The sequence below is a fragment of the Hyperolius riggenbachi genome, chromosome 5 (assembly GCF_040937935.1).
Source record: "Hyperolius riggenbachi isolate aHypRig1 chromosome 5, aHypRig1.pri, whole genome shotgun sequence".
Classification (NCBI taxonomy): Eukaryota; Metazoa; Chordata; class Amphibia; order Anura; family Hyperoliidae; genus Hyperolius; species Hyperolius riggenbachi.
Genome location: NC_090650.1, coordinates 283,290,866 through 283,315,896, shown reverse-complemented (window position 1 = coordinate 283,315,896; position 25,031 = coordinate 283,290,866). Strand labels below are relative to the sequence as shown.

The window sequence follows — 25,031 nt, the reverse complement described above, 5'->3', positions numbered from 1 at the left end:
GCTATTTTGCTCATCTGGTGTTAAGGTGGCCACACACCATACAATTTTTTTTAAATATCTGTTCAATTTAAGAATTGCAATCAATTTTTCTGACTGATTGTAACATTTCAAAAATATGACCAATGTACCACACACCTATGTTCAATTTTTTCCTCCAATTATGATAAAAATGGTTGGAAACTCAGAGAAAATTGCTTGGGTGTGTATATTAATAAATTAACAATCCAACACACACCATACAATCTTTAGTAGAAATTGAAGAGAAATATCTGGCATTCCGGATCGATTTAAATCGAAAAAAAACGGGAAATCCGATCGGATTTTTCAGTCGAATGAAAAAAAAGCTTTAGTTTTTTTCCAGAGATACGATCGTTTTTATCGAATTACTGTAAAATCGGATCATTTTATTGTATCGTGTGTGGCCACCTTCACACTGTATTTGTTCCATGCTTTTTGCAAAATAAAAAATGGCTCCAGTGCAGATACTTAAAACAGAAAGAAACTTATTGTACTCAATAAAAATGAAGCTTGATGAAATTTGCAGTCACAGTATTTACAGCAGCTAAACTAGACCGATCTGTGTGTGCTCTCCTCTGCCACCTGCTGGACAGTGAAACAATGCCACTTCCATCTACTAGTAGAGCCTGGCTAGACGTAAAAGTCGCTTGCAGATCCGTGGCAACTGGCAAGCACGGCTTCCGGGCAGCAATGGCAGCGTTTGTCGCTGTTTTGTCACGCTGTCTTCCCGTTACGCAATGCAGAGGTATTCCCCTGTGCTGTGCGAGGGTTTTCCGCCATGGCCTCCGAGTTTCCCGAAGTCCTGATTTTGCGCCCCTATTGCAACACAGCAGAGGCATTCACGCCTCATTGGCTCTCTGCGCGAAGAGTTACCTGTACAAGTTCTCCAATAAAAGCAAGTGAGTGCAGCGCCATCCACCGGGCGTAACTATATTGTACTACTAAGGGACAACTGTAGTGAGAGGGATATTTAGGCTGCCATGTTTATTTCCTTTTAAAGAGACTCTGTAATTAAAAAAAAAAGTTCCCCTGGGGATTCGATCACTGTGATTGAATCTGCCAAAGATTGTTACCTCAACATGCTGTTTGATTGCGATTTCTAGCAGACATTAACTGACATTACCGATCTGACAGGACGGTTGTTTGCTGGTCGGTCAGGGTGCGGCACTATCTATACGGGAGTGCACAGAGCTGCTGACGTGTGCCCACTGCTAATGCTGCTCCCCCTGGGGCCCTGTGCAGAGAATTAGCACAGTAAAGCGCTCTGACACCTCTCCAGCTAGCATGCTCCTTCCTCTGCTGTCAACTCCCAATGCCTGTAGTAGCCCCATGATCTGGTGAAGTAATACATGAGTGAGTACATAGAGCCAGGTCACTACGGGCACCAGGTGACGTCATGACCATAGAGGAAGTAGTGCATTGGCTGGAGGGGTGAGTGAGAGCGCTTCGCTGCACTAATACTCTGCATAGGGTTCCAGAGAGAATATTATGAGCAGGGGGAATACCTGGGGAAGTAGCGGTAACTGATTTTTAATTGATGTTAGTGCGTTACAGTGATAGACCTCTCTCTGATCAGAGAGGAATCTATCTTTCAGGCACATTGGGAGAAAATTTGCCAGTGTGTGGCAGGCTTAAAGCACACTTGAACTGAAAGAGATGAAGAGACTTAAGGTGGCCATACACCGATAGATTTGCACCACACTAGGAATAAAATCTATTGGAAATCTATCTAAACGCATTATTGGACCACTCTATGGGCTGGCAGCAGATCGACCTAGATTTTCCATCCTGTCAGATCAAATCGATTGAAATAGGCTGCAAATCGATAAGTACATGTGATAGAATCGATTTCCAATCGATTCTATGGAAATCGGCTGAAATCGACCAGTACACACACACACTTTTTGTTTTTTAACAATGCAGATGGCCTGGCTGTCCTGCTGAACCCGTCTCTAAAACTCTTATGGTGCCCATACACTAAGCCGATTAGCAACCAATAGATCGATTTGTGGCCGATTTCAATCGATCTGACATGCTGGAAAATCTAGGTCGATCTGTTGAGATGGCTTATCATTTTGCATTGGACCTAATGGAAATCTGGCAAATAAATGCCATCAGATCGATTTTCAGTCGATTTCATACTGAAATCTATTGGAAATCTGTTCCTAGTAAAACATTTTCCTAAACACATCACATAGATTAGAGATCTATCTGATGATCTATCTGCTGCTAATCTAACGAGTGTATGGCCTGCTTTAGCTGTTGACCCTGAACAAGCATGCTGACTGGGTGTTTCTGAGTGAAGTCTTAAGGTGGCCATACACTGATAGATTTGCAGCAGATTCAACCATCAGATAGATTTCTGTCAGATGCCTGTGAAGTCGAATCTGTCAGGAATCTATCTGATGTGTGCCACACACTAGGAAAAAGACTTCCAATAGATTTTAGAATGAAATCAGTCTAAATGCATTATTGGACCATTAGATCCAATGCAACTCTATGGACCTTCAATGTGCTGCCAGTAGCAGATCGACCTCGATTTTCCATCCAGTCAGATCAAATTGATCCAAATCAGCCGCAAATCGATCGGCTGACTTGATAGAATCGATTTCAGATCGATAGAGTCGATCGCTCGATGGCTGAAATCAACCAGTGTATGGGCCCCTTTACTGGATTAGCTGCCTGCTTGTTCAGGTGTGTGACTCAGACACTACTGAAGTCAGACAGATCAGCAGGATGTCAGGCAACTGGTATTGTTTAAAAGGAAATAAATATAGCAGCCTCCATATCCCTCTTGTCATTTAATGCTGGCTTTTCCTCTCCCTCAGAACTTACTTTAAAGAGAATCTGTATTGTTAAAATCGCACAAAAGTAAACATACCAGTGCGTTAGGGGACATCTCCTATTACCCTCTGTCACAATTTCGCCGCTCCCCGTCGCATTAAAAGTGGTTAAAAACAGTTTTAAAAAGTTTGTTTATAAACAAACAAAATGGCAACCAAAACAGGAAGTAGGTTGATGTACAGTATGTCCACACATACAAAATACATCCATACACAAGCAGGCTGTATACACCCTTCCTTTTGAATCTCAAGAGATCATTTGTGTGTTTCTTTCCCCCTGCATCTCTCATGCACTGAAGTTTCAGGCTGCTCTTTTCTTCTTGCAAACAGCTTTGCCCTTGTCTGAATTTCCTCAGTATGTGAAAGCCCAGCCAGCTCAGAGGATGATTTATCCAGCTTGTAAAAGATAAGAGAGCAGAGAGAAGCTGCCCTAATCTAAATATCACACAGGCAGTGTGCAGAGAGGGGCCTGAAAGGGGGAGTTCATAGCAGAACCACAACACTGAAGAACTTGGCAGCCTTCCAGACACAGGCTGACAAGTCTGACAAGGGAAAGATACATTGATTTATTACAGAGACTGTTATAGTAGAAAGTGCTGCAGTAAGCCAGAACACATTAGAACAGCTTTTGGAACTTGTAGGATGATAAAAAAACAGGATGCAATTTTTGTTACGGAGTCTCTTTAAAAGGGCAGGAAGATTTCCACACAGATTGCAGTGTATAAACATGCCAGATATTCACATGGAGGAGGTGCACCTATACATTTCTCTCTGCTTACTTCCAGACAATATTGGTTAGTATCCCCAGACCACCTCTATTATTTCACATGGCCCAAAATACCTTTATGTTTAGCATCATAAGAACTGCCTGCTTCTGCTTGTGGCTACCAGTAGAACCCACACTGGTTATTGTATATTGGTTGAGTGGCAGCAGTGTGCAACATGATTTTGCTTCCATCATATATGGACATACTTAAAGAGGAGCTGTTAGGTATAAGGTCTCAGAGAAAATAAGCACATATATCAGTAGCTAAAGATTGGCTGTACTTACATTACATATGCATTTCACTGTCCACGTTTGTACTTCACAGAATTTTTATATAGTATATGCAGAGATTGATGCTCCTGACAGCTCATGGCAGGTTCCATGTTTTTCTGTCGTCATGTCCTGCCTGCTTCCTGATCACAGAAAAGCTCATACTGAATAACACAGTGTGCAGTGAATATTAATTAGCCACGTGGCTAGGAACAATAGCTGACTCCTGCAGTATACTCTGCCCGGAGATTTATCAGTGCTACGCGCTGGACTGATTACAAGCTGCTGTAACGTCTCATTAGCAGCCGAGGGGAGGGCCCCAGAATGCTTTGCAGTATAGTATGCGGCTTGCGTCCTCTTGGGTCTAACAGCTTTTCTGATAAGCACACATCAAAGGTAAGAGAGATTTTTATCTTCAGTAATGCCTTTTTGGCTTCCTTCTAAAATGTTAAACACAGGAGAATAGAGGTTTAAATTAGCTTCTGCAGCCTGACAGTTACTCTTTAACCACTTCACCACTGAGGGGTTTTACCCCCTGAGCACCAGAGCAATTTTCACCTTTCAGCGCTCCTTCCATTCATTCGTCTATAACTTTATTATTACTTATCGCAATGAAATGAACTATATCTTGTTTTTTTCGCCACCAATTAGGCTTTCTTTAGGTGGGACATTATGCCAAGAATTATTTTTTTCTAAATGTGTTTTAATGGGAAAATAGGAAAAATGTGGGGAAAAAAATAATTATTTTTCAGTTTTCGGCCATTATAGTTTTTAAATAATGCATGCTACTGTAATTAAAACCCATGAAACGTATTTGCCCTTTTGTCCCGGTTATAAAACCATTTAAATTATGTCCCTATCACAATGTTTGGCGCCAATATTTTATTTGGAAATAAAGGTGCATTTTTTTCAGTTTTGCGTCCATCCCTAATTACAAGCCCATAGTTTATAAAGTAACAGTGTTATACCCTCTTGACATAAATATTTAAAAAGTTCAGTCCCTAAGGTAACTATTTATGTATTTTTTTTAATTGTAAATTTTTTAAAAAAAATTTAATTACAAAAAAAAAAAAAATGGGGAGTGTGGGAGGTAATGAGTTAATTTTATGTGTAAAAGTCATTTATTTGTATGTGAAAAATGTGTAGGGTGTAGTTTACTATTTGGCCACAAGATGGCCACAGTAACTTTTTGTTTTAATGCGACCTCCAAGCTTCCTTCCGGAAGCTTGGAGGAAGAATAAGGAGGCTGGACACGTGAGTTTTTTCTCACAATGATCGCGCTGCCCATAGGAGAGCAGCTGATCATTGCGGGGCTTAGATCAACGAACGGGAATGGATTTTCCCGTTCATTGATCTCTGGGCGAGCGGGCGGCGGCGTGTTTACTAGCGGCGGGCGGCGTGTTTACGAGCGGGAGCGCGGGCAGCGTCGGGAACGCGGAAAGTACGTGTTTCTCCGTCCCTGGTTTTTAAAGGATGGAAAAAGGGGCGGAGAAATACGTACGCGCGGGGGTAAAGTGGTTAAAGGGCAACTATCAAAGTTGACTAAAATTCTAAATGCCACATATATTTCCAGTAATTACTAGCAAATAGCAATACAAATACTTTTTTTTATCTTTTCATGTTTTATATGAAGAAAATGACGGTAACAGAGAACAGTTCTCACTGTGGGCATTACTATGGAGGACTGTGCCCAGCACATCCAGCATACAGAAACAATCTTCACTGACTCTAATACTGTGTCTGGAATCTGTTCAGAATGAAAGAAAGCGGAAATATAGCTTCAAATGTGTGTAAATAATCATTAGCTGCAGCTCTGTCTGTGTGTTCCTGTCTCTCTCTCTGCCTTGTAGTGTAAAGTAAACAGTTTATAGCCAGGTTACAGTGTAGCTGTAGGCATTGTTAATAAGCAAATCAAGATTGCGGCCTCTGTATTCTTTTCACTTCAGGTTCCCTTTAACCACTTTGGTACCAGCAGCCTCTGCCCCCTTAAGGACCAGAGGCTGCTGGTATGCTAAAACGCCGCATTCCGACGAATCGCCGCAATAATCCGTCGCTCCCGCCGGTCACGCTGCTCTGTCCCCGCCGCAGGCTGCTCTCTCTGCCGTCTCTATGCCGTCAGAGCGCTGTGCGCTGGTCAGGAGCCGCTTTCATTGGCTCCTGACCCTGTCACTCAATGTAAGCCAATGGGAACGGCTTACAGTAATGACAGGGCCAGGAGCCAATGAAAACGGCTCCTGCCCGGCTCAAAGTGCTCTGCCGTCATAGAGGCGGCAGGGCAGCACATTGCGGTGGGAACGGGCGGGGACGCGCGGTGAATAGGACGTAGAGCTTACGTCCGGTCAGGACCGCAGCGCCACCCGCCTGACGTAGATTTAAACTGCGTTGGTCTGCATTCGGTTAAAGACAGTTAAAGTGAAACCGTACCCAAGAATTAAACTTCATCCCAATCAGTAGCTGATACCCCCTTTCCCATGAGAAATCTTTTCTTTTTCTCAAACGGATTATCAGGAGGAGGGGTCTGTATGGCTAATATTGTGGTGAAACCCCTCCCACAGTGTGATGTCAAGACCATGGTCCTGACAGTTTCCTGTCTGTGAACCTCACTGCATTGTAGGAAATAACAGCTGTTTCCAACTGCCAAAAAAGCAAGCAGCATCTCCTTCCAGTGACATCACCTGCCAGCAGTAAAAAAAAAAACCACCACGGGATAAATGTCAGAATGTAAATCAGGGAGAGGAAAGATTTTAGAACGGGCAAACACTGACTAAATCATTTATACATAAATATTGTAAAAATGAAGCACTTTTTTATTACGTTATTTTCACTGGGGATCAGTTTCCACTAGTGTGGTGCGATTTCATTGCGAAAAACGCATAAACGAATTTGCATGTGTTTTGTGCGCAAATTTTACAAAAATGTGTTAAAATTTGCATCTGTTTGTAAGTATGGAATTTTAACCATGTCAGTGCCTGCGTGCTTTTACATTGATTTTACACGAAAACATGCGAATTCGCATGGAAAATTCGCATAGTGAAAACGCATGCAAATTTCCTGTTAAATACATTACATGCGAATCGCACACTAACCTTGGGGTGTGCAAATTCTGATGGCTCTGCTGTGCAGATTTTTTTCTGCACAGTCCACCGCACAGATTTCCTGACAAGAGGAAACAGGCCCATTGACTATTATTGGTTATGCAAATCTGCATGCAGAAAACACATGCAGATAAGCTCTAGTGGAAACGGGCCCTGGAGTTCCTCTTTAAAGCCTGGTTAGTTAAAGTATACCTGAGACAAAAGGGAGGAAAACTTTTTTTTTTTTTACTTGCCCGGGGCTTCCTCCAGCCCCATGAAGTCCGTATGCTTCTGGTCCCCTCCGTTGTGCTCTTGTGAAGTCAGCACCCACCACCCAATCACACTTCCATTGCTGGGAGCTCAACCGGTGGCGTACGTGGCCAGGAACGCACGTGCCCATTAGTCTGCGACTCAGTCAAGTCATGTACTTTACAAGGCTAACCGCGGCACAACGGAGGTGACCGGGAGGACAGCGAGGGAGCAGACAGGCTAAAGGGGGCTGGAGGAAAACCTAGTTAAGTAAAAATACTTTCCTCCCTTCGGTCTCCGGTACACTTAAAAACTTCTTTCTATATATCAGGAGGAAGCTGTATTTTGGAAGTAGCCACTTTTTCCCTTTAGCCTTGTCTTAGAAGTGAAATCATTATCAAAGTACATGAACGTTACTTAGTTTCTGTTATGTTTCTTTATTCAACAGGAAGAAATATTGGTATGATAGTCCACTGAAGATTCCCACAGTAAGTCTGTATTTTTATATATTTTTTTTTTTTAAAGCAAATCTGAAGTGAGAAATTCACTTTAGGTGTTATACATACTGTACCTATGTAGAGTGAAAGCTCTGGATAGCATTGAGCCTTCCCTAGGTCTGTTCCGTTGTTCCTGCACTGTCCACGGTCAGATTTACTTGTTCTTCAAGGCCTTCAGGCAACCTTTGTAACTATTCTCATCCCCGAGTACTTCCAAAGACAAGCGCATGTGCACTGCTCATGGGTGAGCCCGGACTTGGGTGTGCGCAGTATGGATGCACTTGACTTTCGAAGTACTCAGGGATGCGAGTAGTTCCAAAGACTGCCCGAGGAGCGCTGAAGTGCTATTCAACCTAGTAGGTCAAATATCTTCAACCAGGGATGACGTGGGAGGGACAGAGGTCCTGGAAGACTCTATGGTATCCTTCTCTCTACATAGGTATGAAACCTGAAGTGAATTTTTCACTTCAGATTCTCTTTAACTCTTTAGTTTGTGAAATCACAGATGACTGAGGTGGGGATCTCCATATATTCACAAAGATGACAGTAGCTATATTCGTGCCTCCGCCCTGCTACTCTGCATAGACATATAACCTGTTGTTGGCTCTGATAGTATTTGTGTGCATTTGGAGACAGCAAGGCCTGGGACCACACTTCACAGAACTAGTTTTAAAGATGCCATTTTCTAGACCTGCAGCACAGAAATATGCATATTCTTTTTTCCTTTCTTTTTCCTTTTACATCTACATTTTATTGAAAATTGTGTTCAAGTTACAAGTACACAGTGCTCAGTACAATCAGAGAAGGTTGGGAGGAGGAGGGGGGAGATTCCTCAGGTAACATTTTTAACATTTTATTTACTTTCAATGCTTAACGGCATACATCTTCACCATATACAGTACATAAGTACATACCATCACTGTTCCAACATGACTGATCAAACATGAATCCTGTTGCAAAACAAAGCTTGTAACACATTCTGGTATAACATTGCACATTAGTCTAATGCTGGGAATGCACGATGAGATTGTTCAACAGATTTACTATCCGATCGTTTTTCTAATCGATTTCCATTCACTTCTATGAGAAATCGATCAGAAAAACAATCAAAAATAAGAACGGACCTGTCGGAAATTATCTGTTGAACCAGCTATCTGCCAAAAAATCTCATGGTGTATTCCCAGCATAAGGCATCTCTGATCTCCCTAGTGATCATTGAATTACACCACTTTGCCCAAATCTTTTCAAATTTGGCTTGGCAGTTTCGGGCAGTTTACGTTAGTTTATACAGGGGGAGAGATTTATTTACATTATTAATCTTTTCTCATTTGGTAGGAATCTCCACCTGGTTACAATGCTGTAAGATCACCTTTTAAACTCAGGATCCCTGGGTGTTTTTCTACTTTCTTATGTCTGGTACTCACCATGCAATTTCCCATCAGATAGACTTGTCAAATCGATTATTTTTCGGCAGGCCCGATCTGATTTCCGATCGTTTTTCTGTTTTGTTTTTATAGAAATCAGAAAATTGATTGGAAATCCGATCGGACCTGTTGCAAATAATCAATTCGACCCATCTATCTGACAGTAAAATTGCATGGTGTGTACCAGGCATTAGCGGAATGGTGTTTCTGGATAGTCATTTTGCACAAGCTTGCCAAAGCTCATGAGTGAATATTGCTGCCTTACCAAAGGGTCCACAAATTAGGTAAATGATTGATTCATCATTTTGAAATGACAAAGGATATTTAAAATCCCTGCCTAGCTCAGTCCTGTAGCTTCAATTCTTGTAGTGCAGTTTTTGCAGGAAAGAAAGCAGTCCACACTTCCCTCAATTCATCATCACCAAAACATGAAACCAGAGAAGAGCTGGGAGGGGCCAACAGCCAGCCTCTCCCTTTGAGCACAGATTACCTGACATCTCCCACTCCATTCCCTCTGCTGACTAGAGATGGGAAGTCTGGATCTTTTCAAGGATTCGGATCATTCGAATCGGATCATTGAAAAGATCCGGATGTTTGATCCGAATCTTTGAATCATTTTACTAGGGAAGCAGACTGGGGGTGAAATGACTAGCAGGACAAAACTTTCCCTGCGCTGTACATTCTGTTCAAGCCTTTTAGTTCTGTTTTAAGACATGATATGTAGACTCCTGCAGGATGATAAGATAACCTTTCCCCACCTAAAGACAGAGGTTTAGCAAGCAAGGGGCCTTATCCCCTCCAGAGTTAAAGGGAAGGTCCGCGCAGATTATAAAAAACAAACTGCACTTACCTGGGGCTTCTTCCAGCTCCTTGTAGTCGATTGGTGCCCTCGCCGCAGCTCCTCTCCCTCCCGGCGTCTAGCTGTGAAAAAGCCGACCTCGCCAGGTCGATCTCCGGGTCGGCTTCATGTGCGCTCCACGCCGCTGGTCACGTGGTGTAAGTGACGTCATCTGGTCTCTACTGCGCAAGCGCAGTAGACCCGATGACGTCCCTACACCACGTGACACACCCCCCCCCCCCCCCGCCGTGGAGCGCACAGAAGCCGACCTGGAAGCCAACCTGGCGAGGTCGGCTTCATCATCGCTAGACGCCCGGAGGTAGAGGAGCTGCGGCGAGGGCACCGATCGACTACCTGGAGCTGGAAGAAGCCCCAGGTAAGTGCAGTTTGTTTTTTATAGTCTGCGCGAACCTTCCCTTTAAGTTAACAGTCAAGAGTTAACATTTTATGGCCTGCCCATCTGATTCTCCGTGAGCATGCTGGGTATTCTGTAAAGCTGCCGCTGTAGTTCTGCAGTGTCGGCACACGTCATGTGGTGCGCTCCCAGGCCCCCGGCATGCAGTCCCCCGCTGGAGTCGGATGATGTGTATGACTTCCTGTTTAAGCTGCTTCTGGTTGGGGACGCCGGGGCCGGGAAGTCGTGCATCGTGCAGAGGTTCAAGAGCGGCATGTTTGTGGAGAGACAGGGCAACACCATCGGGGTGGACTTCACTATGAAGAGCAAGAGGGCGAAGGTGTATATATATATATATATTATTCTTTTGCATGTTTGTCACACTTAAATGTTTCTGCTCATCAAAAACCGTTAACTATTAGTCAAAGATAACATAATTGAACACAAGATGCAGTTTTAAATTATGGTTTTTATTTAGTGAGAAAAAAAACTCCAAATCTACATGGCCCTGTGTGAAAAAGTGATTGCCCCCCTTGTTAAAAAAATAACTTAACTGTGGTTTATCACACCTGAGTTCAATTTCTGTAGTCAACAGGGCCGGATTTGTACTCTTTACCGCCCAAGGCCACTGTCACCAGCCACCCCCCTTCAGTATAGGTAGCGAGATAACCCCTCCCCCTTCCCTCTAGTATATGTAGCCAGATGACCCCTCCCCCCTTTCCCTCTGGTATAGGTAGCCAGATGATCCCTCCCCCTTTCCCTCTAGTATAGGTAGCCATATGATCCCTCCCCCTTTCTCTCTAGTATAGGTAGCCAGATGATCCCTCCCCTTTCTCTCTAGTATAGGTAGCCTGATGACCCCTCCCCCTTTCCCTCCGGTATAGGTAGCCAGATGATCCCTCCCCCTTTCCCTCTAGTATAGGTAGCCAGATGATCCCTTTCCCACTAGTATAGGTAGCCAGATGATCCCTCCCCTTTCCCTCTAGTATAGGTAGCCAGATGATCCCTCCCCCTTTCCCTCTGGTATAGGTAGCCAGATGATCCCTCCCCCTTTCCCTCTAGTATAGGTAGCCAGATGATCCCTCCCCCTTTCCCACTAGTATAGGTAGCCAGATGATCCCTCCCTTTTCCCTCTAGTATAGGTAGCCTGATGACCCCTCCCCCTTTCCCTCCGGTATAGGTAGCCAGATGATCCCCCCCTCCCTTTCCCTCTAGTATAGGTAGCCTGATGACCTCTCCCCCTTTCCCTCCGGTATAGGTAGCCTGATAACTCCTCCCCCGTTCCCTCTGGTGTAGGTAGCCAGATGACTCCCTTAATCCCTCCTTTTCCCACCCCCTTTCAGTATAGGTAGCCAGCTCACCTTCACACCACAGCAGCCATCAGTGTCACTCATTTCTCAGCTCATCTCCAGTGCAGAAGCTTCCTCTTCCTTTCCATCTTCAATGCTGCCCAAGTCCATAGCCACCGGCCGCAATGCAAACGTGCACAGAGAGCAAGGTGGCTGCTGCACAGGCCGCTGGCAGCAGAATACCACGGTCAGGCGCTCACCTAATCTCCCTGCAGTTTAGCCTGCTGATTTGGTGCCCTTGCTCCTGTGGTGCCCTAGGCCATGGCCTAAATCCGGCCCTGGTAGTCACCCCCAGGCCTGATTACTGCCACACCTGTTTCAATTGAGAAATCACTTAAATAGGAGCTATCTGACACAGAGAAGTAGACCAAAAGCACCTCAAAAGCTAGACATCATGCCAAGATCCAAAGAAATTCAGGAACAAATGAGAACAAAAGTAATTGAGATCTATCGGTCTTGTAAAGGTTATAAAGCCATTTCTAAAGCTTTGGGACTCCCGTGAACCACAGTGAGAGCCATTATCCACAAATGACAAAAACATGGAACAGTGATGAACCTTCCCAGGAGTGGCCGGCCGACCAAACTTACCCCAAGAGCGCAGAGAAAACTCATCCGAGAGGCCACAAAAGACCCCAGGACAACATCTAAAGAACTGCAGGCCTCACTTGCCTCAATTAAGGTCAGCGTTCACGACTCCACTATAAGAAAGAGACTGTGCAAAAACGGCCTACATGGCAGATATCCAAGGCGCAAACTACTTTTATGCAAAAAGAACATTAAGGCTCGTCTTAATCTTGCTAAAAAAAATCTCAATGATTGCCAAGAATTTGGGGAAAATACCTTGTGGACCGACGAGACAAAAGTTGAACTTTTTGGAAGGTGCGTGTCCCGTTACATCTGGCGTAGAAGTAGCACAGCATTTCAGCAAAAGAACATCATACCAACAGTCCACGACAAGAGGCTGGCACCACAAAAGTCAAACTTCAGCTCTTTATTGATTAGTCATTAAAATGACAAAAAGGTCAAAGGATGATAAAAATGGCAATAGCAGCGACAGCCCGCTGTTTCGAGCCTCCTAGCTCTTTCTCAAGCCACTCAGCCAAATTTGTGGTGCCAGCCTCTTGTCGTGGATTGGATTAAAGGTCCCTATGGTACTGGGATCTAAGGCTTGGGCACACAATTACTTTTCCTCTACATGGGTGCTCCTCCATCCTTACCTTTTGGACAACATCATACCAACAGTAAAATATGGTGGTGGTAGTGTGATGGTCTGGGGTTGTTTTGCTGCTTCAGGACCTGGAAGGCTTGCTGTGATAGATGGAACCATGAATTCTACTGTCTACCAAAAAATCCTGAAGGAGAATGTCCGGTCATTATTAGTGGCTGTGTGAGGACACATGGCCTGGCCAGCAGTGATAGTGGGCGTGTGAGACCAGGAGTTATTAACTTTGTAACTGAAGAGCTGCCTATACTGCTTATGCTGCTGTAACCTGATCCCTCACCCTCAGTGAGCTGGGAGGAGTTGCTTCTCTCACTCCCGAGTCCCTACGGGCCTGTTTCCACTACATGCAGAATGGATGCAGAAAAACTGACTCCAATGAATTCCTATGGGCCTGTTTCCACTAAACGCGATTGTTCTAATGCAGATTTTCCCATAGGCTTTCATTGGAGTTTGTTTTTCTGCATCCATTCTGCATTCAATCTGCTTCAAATCTGCGTGTAGTGGAAACAGGCCGTGAGGGCCCGTTCAGACTGCACACGTTTCCAGCCGCATTTTGGAAACGTGTGCAGGAGGCAGACACGCACGACATCAGACAGTGCATGGAGTACACTGTCTGATGTTCACACTGCATGCGTTCCGGACCAGTGTGGTCCAGGAACGCATGCTGCACGCATTTTTGCAAAAACTCGCGGCTGTCCCATTCACTTTTCAGTGATGGGATCAGCCACGCAACGCATACAAACGCGGATGGCGTGCATTCGCATGCGTTGCGTTCCGCATGCGTGGCCGTCCGCGTTTTGTAATGTGAACCGGCCCTAACTCTTCGCAGCTCAGCAGAAGCTGCAGTTCCTCACTGTGAACCGAATCACTCCTTGTGGTGATCCGGATGATTCGACTCACAAACAAGATCCGAATAGTTTATGACCTGGACAACACTACTGCTGATAGAGTGATCTGCAGAGCAGCTACATACAGTGGTGTGAAAAACTATTTGTCCCCTTCCTGATTTCTTATTCTTTTGCATGTTTGTCACACTTAAATGTTTCTGCTCATCAAAAACCGTTAACTATTAGTCAAAGTTAACATAATTGAACACAAAATGCAGTTTTAAATGATGTTTTTTATTATTTAGTGAGAAAAAAAAACTCAAAATCTACATGGCCCTGTGTGAAAAAGAAATTGCCCCCTGAACCTAATAACTGGTTGGGCCACCCTTAGCAGCAATAACTGCAATCAAGCATTTGCGATAACTTGCAACGAGTCTTTTACAGCGCTCTGGAGGAATTTTGTCCCACTCATCTTTGCAGAATTGTTGTAATTCAGCTTTATTTGAGGGTTTTCTAGCATGAACCGCCTTTTTTAAGGTCATGCCACAACATCTCAATAGGATTCAGGTCAGGACTTTGACTAGGCCACTCCAAAGTCTTCATTTTGTTTTTCTAAAGCCATTCAGAGCTGGATTTGCTGGTGTGTTTTGGGTCATTGTCCTGCTGCAGCACCCAAGATCGCTTCAGCTTGAGTTTACGAACAGATGGCCGGACATTCTCCTTCAGGATTTTTTGGTAGACAGTAGAATTAATGGTTCCATCTATCACAGCAAGCCTTCCAGGTCCTGAAGCAGCAAAACAACCCCAGACCATCACACTACCACCACCATATTTTACTTTTGGTATGATGTTCTTTTGCTGAAATGCTGTGTTACTTCTACGCCGAATGTAACAGGACACGCACCTTCCAAAAAGTTCAACTTTTGTCTCGTCGGTCCACAAGGTATTTTCCCAAAAGTCTTGGCAATCATTGAGTTGTCTTTTAGCAAAATTGAGATGAGCCTTAATGTTCTTTTTGCTTAAAAGTGGTTTGCGCCTTGGATATCTGCCATGCAGGCTGTTTTTGCCCAGTCTTTTTCTTATGGTGGAATCGTGAACACTGACCTTAATTGAGGCAAGTGAGGCCTGCAGTTCTTTAGATGTTGTCCTGGGGTCTTTTGTGGCCTCTCGGATGAGTTTTCTCTGCGCTCTTGGGGTAATTTTGGTCGGCCGGCCACTCCTGGGAAGGTTCATCACTGTTCCATGTTTTTTGCCATTTGTGGATAATGGCTCTCACTGTGGTTCGCTGGAGTCCCAAAGCTTTAGAAATGGCTTTATAACCTTTACTAGACTGATAGATCTCAATTACTTTTTGTTCTCATTTGTTCCTGAATTTCTTTGGATCTTGGCATGATGTCTAGCTTCTACTTCTCTGTGTCAGAAAGCTCCTATTTAAGTGATTTCTTGATTGAGACAGGTGTGGCAGTAATCAGGCCTGGGGGTGACTACAGAAATTGAACTCAGGTGTGATAAACCACAGTTAAGTTATTTTTTAACAAGGGGGGCAATCACTTTTTCACACAGGGCCATGTAGATTTGGAGGTTTTTTTTCTCACTAAATAATAAAAACCATCATTTAAAACTGCATTTTGTGTTCAATTATGTTATCTTTGACTAATAGTTAACGGTTTTTGATGAGCAGAAACATTTAAGTGTGACAAACATGCAGAAGAATAAGAAATCAGGAAGGGGGCAAATAGTTTTTCACACCACTGTAGATCAGTCTCATAATAAGAATCTGCCGATCTGCAGTGGTGGCCGCTTTCAGCGTAACATGGAGGGGCTGGAGACTTGGCACTGGCCTCTAGCTGGGGACACCCACAATGCTGCAGCTCCATGTTTGCTGGAGGGATCTCTGGGTCATGTGACTGGCTTTTCCGAAGGGAATTTCTCTAGAAAGCCACATTGCAGTGGCTGGTTTCTATAATATGATGTTTTTACTTGTAGAACAACAAGCCACCTGGTTTACTGGCGTTGATAAAACAATCAAACAAAGAAAACAGAGGAAATAATATGCGTATTAAGACTTTGAATGTGGTCCTGTATAAGGCATTAACTGGCCTGCTCAATACTCCTGAAGTTAGCAACGAAATTTACGAGCATCAGATCGAGCTGTCAAAGGTGATGTAGTCATTTTTATGTCCAGATAAATGTCATTCTTTCTTTTTTTTGGTACTCTTGATTCTGATGATGTTGTTTATGTTGCAGGTGTCTTTATCTGAAGACTTTACAGTCTGTCGTGCTTATTGGTTGGGTAGCGGCAACAAAGACACTGATGCTGAAATTGAGAAATTGCTTCAGAAGTATGCTCCTTCTTTTAGGTACTGTATTGTCCTTCTTACAATATGCTCTGATTATTATAAAAATCAAGTATTTTCATAATAAAAGCATATATGAATGATTTGGACTACAGATTCCATACCAGCCATCAAGTATGTTTTTTCCTTCACTTTAGCAGAGAACCACAGCAAACCCCATCTAATAATTGTTCCCCATTATGAGTTATGTTGAGCAGAAGTTTCCACTAATGTACAGATCTGCAGTGATCCAAGAGGTGGAAGCAAACTCTCACCAGCATCTAATCATTTGGCTGGCAGTCTATTTTCACAGTGACACATTATGTTGCTTTGGACAATATAATCACATAGCAAGCTCTATGCAATTGGAAAAGTAGGTTCACACTGGAGCACTTCAGCAGTGCGGCATTACCGTTAGAATAGTGTGAGACATGCTGTGCGTTTATTGGACGTTGTGTGCATTTACAGTTAAAGGGGAAGCATACTTACCTTTTATTGTATGCTTCACATTGTGTGCATAACACACAATGCATCCTTTCAACCTGTGTTCCTTTGTGGTCCTGCTTTTTACATGATGTACAACTCAACGCCCCAGGGTAAAACTAGGCAGTTGGAATTTCATAAACTGAGGAGTCAGGAGTCTCAGTCAGATGATTTTTGTACCAAATCCACATCTCTGGTAAGTATTAGACTAAGGAGTCGGATTCGAGGTGTCGGAGCTATTTTGGGTACATGGAGTTAGAGTCAAAGACGGTGGTTTCATAAACTGAGGAGGCGGTGTTGGAGTCGGATGATATACTGACTCCACAGCCCTGCTTGACAGAGTTCCCTCTAGACTGTGTACAAGGCTTAATGATGGCTTATTGTATGTCAGCTGAGCAGCCCTTTGACCAGGGTTGGAATCTTACTGGCCGTCCCTAGAAATAATTAGGACATAAGGCCTATATTTAGAACAGGTTGGAGTGGCAATAACAATATAATATAGAATGCCCTTTTTTGGCAGCCTCAGCCCATTGGTTAGCAGTGTAGTAATCATTACATAAATTGTAGCAGAACAGCATTTAAACAGCTAAACACAGCACTTTATTTTGCAGTGCAAGAGGTGATAACCTTATCTTTTGTTTACATTTCTCAGTTGATACAATTAGTTACAGCATGCCGCGTGCAGAAACAACTGCTCGTAACGGACAGAGACATATGAGTAATTGTCACTAGATAGTTGCTGTATTAATACCGGTATATTAAAATCTATTAATAATATGCAATGGCAGCTTTCAGAGCAGATAAACTGTAATTTGGGGCCTTGTGATTTGTAAACAGGCAATATTACTTATGCACAAAAGCAAATATGATAACTGTATGGGTAATAAAAAAGTAGGATAACACATTTTCATTGAATGTTATGTCAGAGATTTATTCCACTTTAACTCACAGATGAAATACAGCATACCTTACCCCACAGATGGAATGCAGAATACATTAGCCCATGCATAAAATGCAGCTGGTCCAACATTAGTAGCCTGCCAGTGCTCCCCCTCCTCTGTCTCCTCTGCACTTCCTCATCCACAGTCTGTGGGTGGGGTGTACAGCTTACAGCCAGGGTACCAGCATCTGGCTTGCCTGCTTTGCGATCTCCAGTATGAAAGCTTCAGGGGGGGGGGGGGGGTGGACCTTAAACCGTGCACCACCATGGCAGCCAATAGCCCTGTGCACTGGCCCAAAAAGATTGAGCCACCATAGCGCTAACATTCTAAATGTGATTCACCACAAAGTAGCCTGACTGTCCCTGATTGCTACACCTGGCCTTGGACACAGCACCAACAGCTGCTTGCTAACCTGAATGTTTTTAATTATCATTATTTCAGAACAGTGAATCAGTGCAGGTGTTTTAGTCATAAATATTATCAGACGTTTACAGTAATTGTATGTGTAGGCACACGCTTATGTTATTTTGGCTATACTGTAAGAGCATGTTTGTTTCCTCCAAGGCATCATATGATAAGCCATCATGTTATCGGGAAGGTTCCACCGATTGTATTTGTGAGAGATAAGGAAGATGCAAAGAGACAAGAGGTATGTTACAGAAGACATATTGCAAAAATTAATAACCTTCCAATATGGGGAATGTTCCCTGACATTAATTTAATGTGAGAGCTTTGTGAAGTGTTATTGTGGCTCAATAAACACAAAAAACAGCAGATTGTAATGATACCTTTTAAAGCGGTATTGTCACCACAAAAAAAATCAAATTTCATCAGCAACTGGTCTGAGTGTATTAAGTGCTAAAGATGCTAATCCTGTATTCAAAACTTTCAAAAAATGTTCTGCTGTTATGGTTTTGAGTTATCACATACTTTAGAAGCACTGGCCCTTTAAGTGCCATTGCCAAACAGTTGCATGCTGGGGTCTTTTATGTATAATATATTCCTCCTCATTCCTTTAGTTCCCCTCCTTCTAATGACATAAGACTGTGCACTTTCTAGTATAGACCTCCGTGGGAGTGTATAAAGACTCTTAAAGGAGGGCGGGTTACGAATACACAATTAGAGGAGAGAAAAAAAAAGAGAAACAAGAGTAGAAAAAAAGTGAGTGAGGAAATATCAGGAGGTCAAAGAAGGTAACAAAGATGGAAACTGCCTTGAATAGGATTCTCTGCTTTTCCTCTATAAAATTCACAGGAATCATTACGTGGATAGCACAGTACACCTGTTATGTAAGTAGGATTAGTATTTATCTACTTATATATGTGTTTTTTTATTTCTTGGTTAGCACTGGTGGCACTTGTTCTTTAATATGAAACCTATTTAGGGTTATTTCTTTAGACAAAATAGTTACTTTTTAAAAAGAAATATTTCTCACTTTAGGTTTACTTTAGGATCTAGCCATAGATTTTTAGAACTCACCAGACAAATACAACAGATCGGTGCAGTAGTGAGCTGGCTGGATGCAACTTTTTGCCTCAAAGTAGGGTATTAAGATATGTGTAAACAAACCATGTGATGTTGCACACGCTGCCTCCACTACCTATGTGAGTGTGCATAATGCATAACTGGACACTGAAAAGTGGGTTCTATAAGAGGAAGTGAGCCAAAAAATGACAGACACACATAGGTAGTTTAAGCCACTCCATATTCCCCCAGCTAAAATTCATCTGGAAGAAGTTCCTATGTAATGAGATGAAACAGAGGATCGAGGTGTATTTAAAGTAGTATGTGCAGAAGTGCTCAGTAGTCACAATCCCCCCTCCCCCCCCCCCCCCCCCCCCCCATCATCACCACCACCATGTATCCAAGGAGAGGTCGTCCCCCCCCACCCAGTGACATACTCGCTGCTGGGCAGGAAGTATCCATCGGTCCATGCATTTGTGACGTGACACACCGTGTACCGTTATTTACACTATGTACGTCGCCCATAGACTTTCATTATCTCACGCACCGTGCATTAACCTCCTTGGAGATTTGGACGAGCTCAGCTCGTCCATGTACGCCAAGGAGGATTGCTCAGCTCCTGTGGGGTCTTTTTACGTACTTTTTTTTTTTTTTTAAGAACATGTAGCTAGCACTTTGCTAGCTACATGTTCTGTCCAATCACTACCACTACCCCCCTCCCCCCCCCCCCCCCCCCCCGAAATGCCTTTGCTAATCACCGGCAGGCTGCGCAATGGGAAGGATCGGAGCTCCCCATGTCCGATCATCACCATGGCGCCGGGAGACGCGCCGATACGAAGTCACGCTTCTCGTGGGATCGCGGACGCGTTAGTATAGCCGGCGGGGATTGGGTGGGTGGATGCGGACGCGTAGGGCATGGCGTTCTGCTGTAGCTAGCAATCCGCTAGCTACAGCATGCGGGAAAAAAATATTTAACAAAATGGGTAATGCGTACTTATGCACGCATTACCCAGAACCCCAGGGAGGTTAAGAGTGGTGCTTGTGGTAACACGCTGTTGCTCTTGTGTCGGCTTGGATACTTCCAGCGCTTTGCAAGGGGCCACAATAAGTGTAAAAGTCTCCATAGACTTTATTTGCTTTTGCTTCAAAATAGGGTAATGCAACACAGGTTTACCCTGCAAGTGTAAAAGGGGCCTTAAACCTCCTGCCAGAGCAGCAGTGTTTCATCCTGTTCCTGTCACTTGCATCCTCACCTGTTGGCGAAGTTGTTGAATGAGTTTATTTTCAGTGAGTTTGGATCCTTTTGACTGTATAATGTCTGGAGTGAGGCACTCTGCACACAGAGACATTCTAAAGTATCCATACATCTGATTGATATATTCAACCGATTTTTGCCCAAAATGGATCAAATTATTGATTGGGCGGACATGTTGCTGAACAGATTTTCAATGGAATGGATATTATTATTGATTCGGGTGATCGATCAGGTCGCAAAAGCGCTATATGTATGGCCACCTTAAAGGAATACTTAAGTAAAAAAAAAAAATGATTTTTACTCACCTGGGGCATCCCTCAGCCCCCTGAAGCTGTATGGTGCCCTCACAGCCCCGCTCCGATCCTCCTGTCCCCGCCGGCGGCTACTTCCGGGTTCGGCGACAGCTATCGACAGGCTGGGAACGTGAGTGATTCTCCGGGTTCCCAGACGCTATATCACCCTCTATGCTGCTATAGCGTATATGTTATACGCTATAGCAGCATAGAGGGTGATATAGCGGCTGGGAACTCGAAGAATCACAGGAGGATCGGAGCGAGGCTGCGAGGACACCATACAGCTTCAGGGGGCTGAGGGATGCCCCAGGTGAGTAAAAACCATTTATTTATTTTTTGACTTAAGTATTCCTTTAAGGATTGTCAGTAGTAACTTGCATTTTATTTGATCTTAGTTCTCATATTGCTGGTTACTGGGTACTTTCATTGAGGCATTTATAATATCCTTAGATTAGCAATGACCACTATTTGGGCAATGCTATTTAGGCATGGACTGCCCATAGAAGTGAAGCAGGTCATTTCAGTGCACACTCTATCCAACACTGCACATGACCTGGACAAGCCATAGAAGTTACGTTATCATGTCTATGGCAGTGCAACAGGATTTCAAATGTAATTCGGGTTATTGCCAGCTCCCTAATTACTTCTCCCTCTGAGTTGCTACAACTCAAAGGGGGAACCGTATCAAACGCCACCTGGTATTTTAGCGGCAGGAGGGTGAGCCGTCATTCTACTTACCCTTCACCCAACTGACCGGGGGATGGGATAATATGTACCGCGTGGAAGGGCACTGAAGTGTAGTACATGTGGGCAATGAGCTAACAAGGGGCTACTGAGGAGAGTGGGCGTATTAATAGGCTGCCTACTAAGGATCAACAATCAGGCCATTGCTTAGATCTGTCACCTCTATGTTAATATTTCTAAATCATAAATAAAGTATATTCAGTGCAGAAAAATGTAGAAAAGAAACGGCACACCACTGGCTGCAAAAATGTGCTTGTATTGCGGAACAGCGATACTACATGTTACGGACACGCAGGTCCTTCATCAGGTGCATAACCTGAAGCTATGCACCTGATGAAGAATCTGCGTGTCCGTAACATGTATTGTCGCTGTTTTGCAATACAAGCAAATTTTTGCAGCCAGTGGTGTGCCGTCTCTTTTCTACTGTTGGTTGTACCGAGACCGTCAAAGCAATCCGGTTAAGATTAGGCACTGGCTCATTCCCAGGTCCTCATACCTGGGTGCTGTCTCTTTGGATAGTTACTTTGCAAGTTATGGGAAAAATGTTGCTGGAGCTTTGTATAACAGATCTGTGTATAAATGCCGATGTTAGGATAGGAAAGATGTCAATTTTGAAAGGACATTATGTAATATATTAATACTTTACAGGTCGAAGAATTATTATCACTTTTACAGTCTGAAATGAAAAATGACTTATCAGTTGAAGATGACGGTGTATCCAGGTATATAATATTTATAATACTTGTAAATTGTGGACATTGTACATTTTTACATATTAACAGCTCCATAACATGTTCACGCCCATAAGCCACTTTCCTGTATCAATATTCCATGTGTCTCCTGAGCTTTACTATATTAGAAGACCCCACCGCCATTTAAAACCACTTCAGATTTGTTTAAAACAAAGTTGCAAAACCTATGGAAAGTAAAAGTACCTGCTGCAGCTCCTCACTGCTAAATCCTCATACACACACTAGAGGTTCTCAGACGAGTGGCGCCACCTCTGTTGAGAATCTATCATCTGTTCTTGAGGCCCCAATGCATTGTTGCAAGATCCGGCATGCCAGATTCTCAACGCACACATTGCCCTCCTCCGTACCCCTCCTGCTTGATGCCGCTCCATTGTGCGCTACTACACTTTATAGAGAATTGATGTGTGCATCAAACCAAGTAACACCTGACAAATCTAATCAAAGTTTGCAGGGTTAAAACCAATTCTGCAAAGCGGGAATTAGTTCAAGCTACATTAGCACTATCCAGGAGCGCCACGGGGAGGCTTGCAAATGCCCCCATACAACCGGGGTGCCGTGGGGCCCCAAGCTCTCTCACTGCCTGGAAACCACAGCGGCATCCCGGAGGGGGAGGCTGGGAGATGCAGGCGACCCCCCCCCCCCAAGCCAGCGCCGGGAAGAGCCGCCCGCACCTGCCTCCCAAAATTTAAAAACAGGCACTTAGCTTAACGTCTATTGCATTCTGCTACATGAGCTTGCATGCGAAAGCGAATGTATATTTGCATGAGCATTGGCTTATGAATAGCCAATTAGGCCAAATTTGCTTAGCCAGATATGTCAGGTGTTCACTTGGTGTTTAATGCACACAGTCAATTCTTTGTGTAGTGGTCCATTGTGCGCTACGCTGTCATCCCTCCCCTCCTATGCTGCTGTGCAACTCCTTGGCCTAAACGATTGCCTGAGGGATCGTCATCCATTCTCTGCAGGTGACGGTAATTGTTCATGTGTACGCACAATAACAGCCTAATTCTTCCTAAATGTGTATACACAAGCACAATCGAGACTCAATCCCTCAGGCAACAGTTCAAAGGCCAGGTTTTGTACAGACAGACTAGCAATGCATTGTGTTGCTATGGAGGTTGTGTAGGAATGACGCATGGGGCAGGGCAGAGCAGGAGAGGTAAGCCAGGATTTGGCCGTTGCTCGGACAGAGATGTCCCTGAATGGCTTACTTGGCCACGAGCCACCTACTAGACTCCCACAGCCACATCTCCTCAGACTGACAATAGCTGGAACTGGGAGGTGTTTAAAGGGGCACTACAGTGAAAAACTGTAAAATATGTGCAAACATATATATATATATATATATATATATATATATATATATATATATATATATATATATATATATATATATATATATATATATATATATATATATATATATATATATATATATAAATAAGAAGTACATTTTTTTCCAGAGTAAAATGAGCCATAAATTACTTTTCTCCTATGTTGCTGTAACTTACAGTAGGTAGTAGAAATCTGATAGAAGTGACAGGTTTTGGACTAATCCATCTCATCATAGGGGATTCTCAGCATGGCTTTTAATCTTTAAAAAGATTTTCCCTAAAATGGATTTAAACAATGCTGGCCAGCTTCCCTGCTCCCTACACAGTTCTTTGGCAGTTGGACAGAGCAACTGCCAGTCACTAAGTGCTTTTGAAAATAAATATATCCCTGAGAATCCCCTATAAAGAGATAGACTATTCCAAAACCTGTCACTTCTGTCAGATTTCTACTACCTACTGTGACAGCAACATAGGAGAAAAGTAATTTATGGCTCATTTTACTCTGGAAAAAATGTACTTCTTATTTGTATATGTTTGCGCATATTTCAAATTTTACAGGTTTTCGCTGTAGTGCCCCTTTAAGAAGTGATCTGATCGTTAACTGTGAGAGCTGTAAGCAGTTTGGGTACCTGTGATCTGCTGTAACACATCTTTTTTTCTTTTTATAATTTAATATGAATCTTTCTGCAACTTTATTTTAAATGCTTAATTTGCACATCACTAATATTTACCTACAGTAATTTGTCTCTTGCCTACCTCTTGAAAGGCCACAATGAATAAATGGCTTGCAGCAGAATACCCCATCTTTTTATATTTGACAACATTCTTCAGGGGAGCATGTTATTATTATTTGGTGTAATTCTCATGGCTGTTGGGTGTAACTGGGAATTTGGTGGCTAAATTGGGGTTTCTGAGGAACAAGGAGCCAGAAAGAATTTCAGCTTGCCAGAAACTATGTAGGCCTGAAGTACCTGTTTCAGGAGCATTGGGGAATTGAAATGGAATGCCTTTGCCGCTTTTCTCAGTCTTTATTCTTTTTGTTGAAGGACACTGGATTTCGAATATCGCACTGAAGATCCCACTGTTCAGACTCCTAGTATGTTTGGTATTGATCATACAGAACTAGACCACCAAATTTCTGAATACAAGAAAAAAATGAAGGACGCACCAATTGAAACGGACAGCAATGAATTACGTCAGCAGCAACAAGAACAACTTGCAGAAATTAGAAAATGGGATATGGAGAGGAAAAAACTCAAAAAAATTAAAAAATCAAAGTTTTCTCGTGAAAGCCCAAAGGATTATCTGCTGGCCAGTGAAATTGAGGAAGAGGAATCTGATTCAGAACAGTGGGAGGACCGAATGGAATGTGAGGAGGAGGAAGGAGTCAGTGACAGCACTCCAAAATAAGCATGTGGTCATGGACCTCTATACCAATAGAGAAGATTAATAAGATGCAAATGTTCCTGATTTGCATGCAGCTTGGAACTATGCAGCTTCTGTATTTCTCTGGCTGATTTCCAAGCTGCCAGTTATTTGCATACAAACCTGGAAAATGTCCATCTCCTTGATTATCGCTAGGTGCCAAGAGATCCAAACGATATGCTGTTTTGTATTTAAGTTGCAATTATATTGTAAAGTATAGTGATAATTTTAAA

The 25,031-nt window shown here is 43.3% G+C and overlaps 2 protein-coding genes across 6 annotated transcripts in view; one reads left to right on the top strand and one right to left on the bottom strand.

Annotated features, from left to right (window-relative positions):
* LOC137518767 (glyoxylate reductase/hydroxypyruvate reductase-like) overlaps positions 1–1,361 on the bottom strand; it is a 42,716-nt gene extending 41,355 nt beyond the window's left edge. For 2 of the 3 annotated variants that reach the window (XM_068237031.1, XM_068237025.1), the window contains exon 1: positions 1,092–1,361. The gene's annotated coding sequence lies outside the window, so the exon portion shown is untranslated. The remainder of the gene's footprint in view (positions 1–1,091) is intronic. The other variant, XM_068237027.1, reaches the window with a different exon arrangement.
* Positions 656–25,031, top strand: RBFA (ribosome binding factor A). 3 transcript variants are annotated; one of them, XM_068237009.1, is made up of 7 exons: positions 656–917; positions 7,669–7,708; positions 15,758–15,931; positions 16,019–16,131; positions 18,096–18,180; positions 21,936–22,009; positions 24,420–25,031. In XM_068237009.1, exons 1-7 carry the CDS (start codon positions 709–711, stop codon positions 24,781–24,783), a joined length of 1,059 nt encoding a protein of 352 aa, XP_068093110.1. In that variant the 5' UTR covers positions 656–708; the 3' UTR covers positions 24,784–25,031. The 3 variants fall into 3 exon arrangements, with proteins under 3 accessions (XP_068093110.1, XP_068093111.1, XP_068093112.1); XM_068237011.1 differs by lacking the exon at positions 656–917 and adding an exon at positions 5,560–5,683; XM_068237010.1 differs by lacking the exon at positions 15,758–15,931.

Excerpts from the sequence above, each read along its gene's own strand:
- RBFA (XM_068237009.1), top strand. The coding sequence starts at position 709 with ATGGCAGCGTTTGTCGCTGTTTTGTCACGCTGTCTTCCCGTTACGCAA. Across the intron at positions 7,709-15,757 it reads GTCCACTGAAGATTCCCACA|AACAACAAGCCACCTGGTTT; the intron begins GTAAGTCTGTAT and ends TTTTACTTGTAG. Across the intron at positions 18,181-21,935 it reads AAGATGCAAAGAGACAAGAG|GTCGAAGAATTATTATCACT; the intron begins GTATGTTACAGA and ends AATACTTTACAG.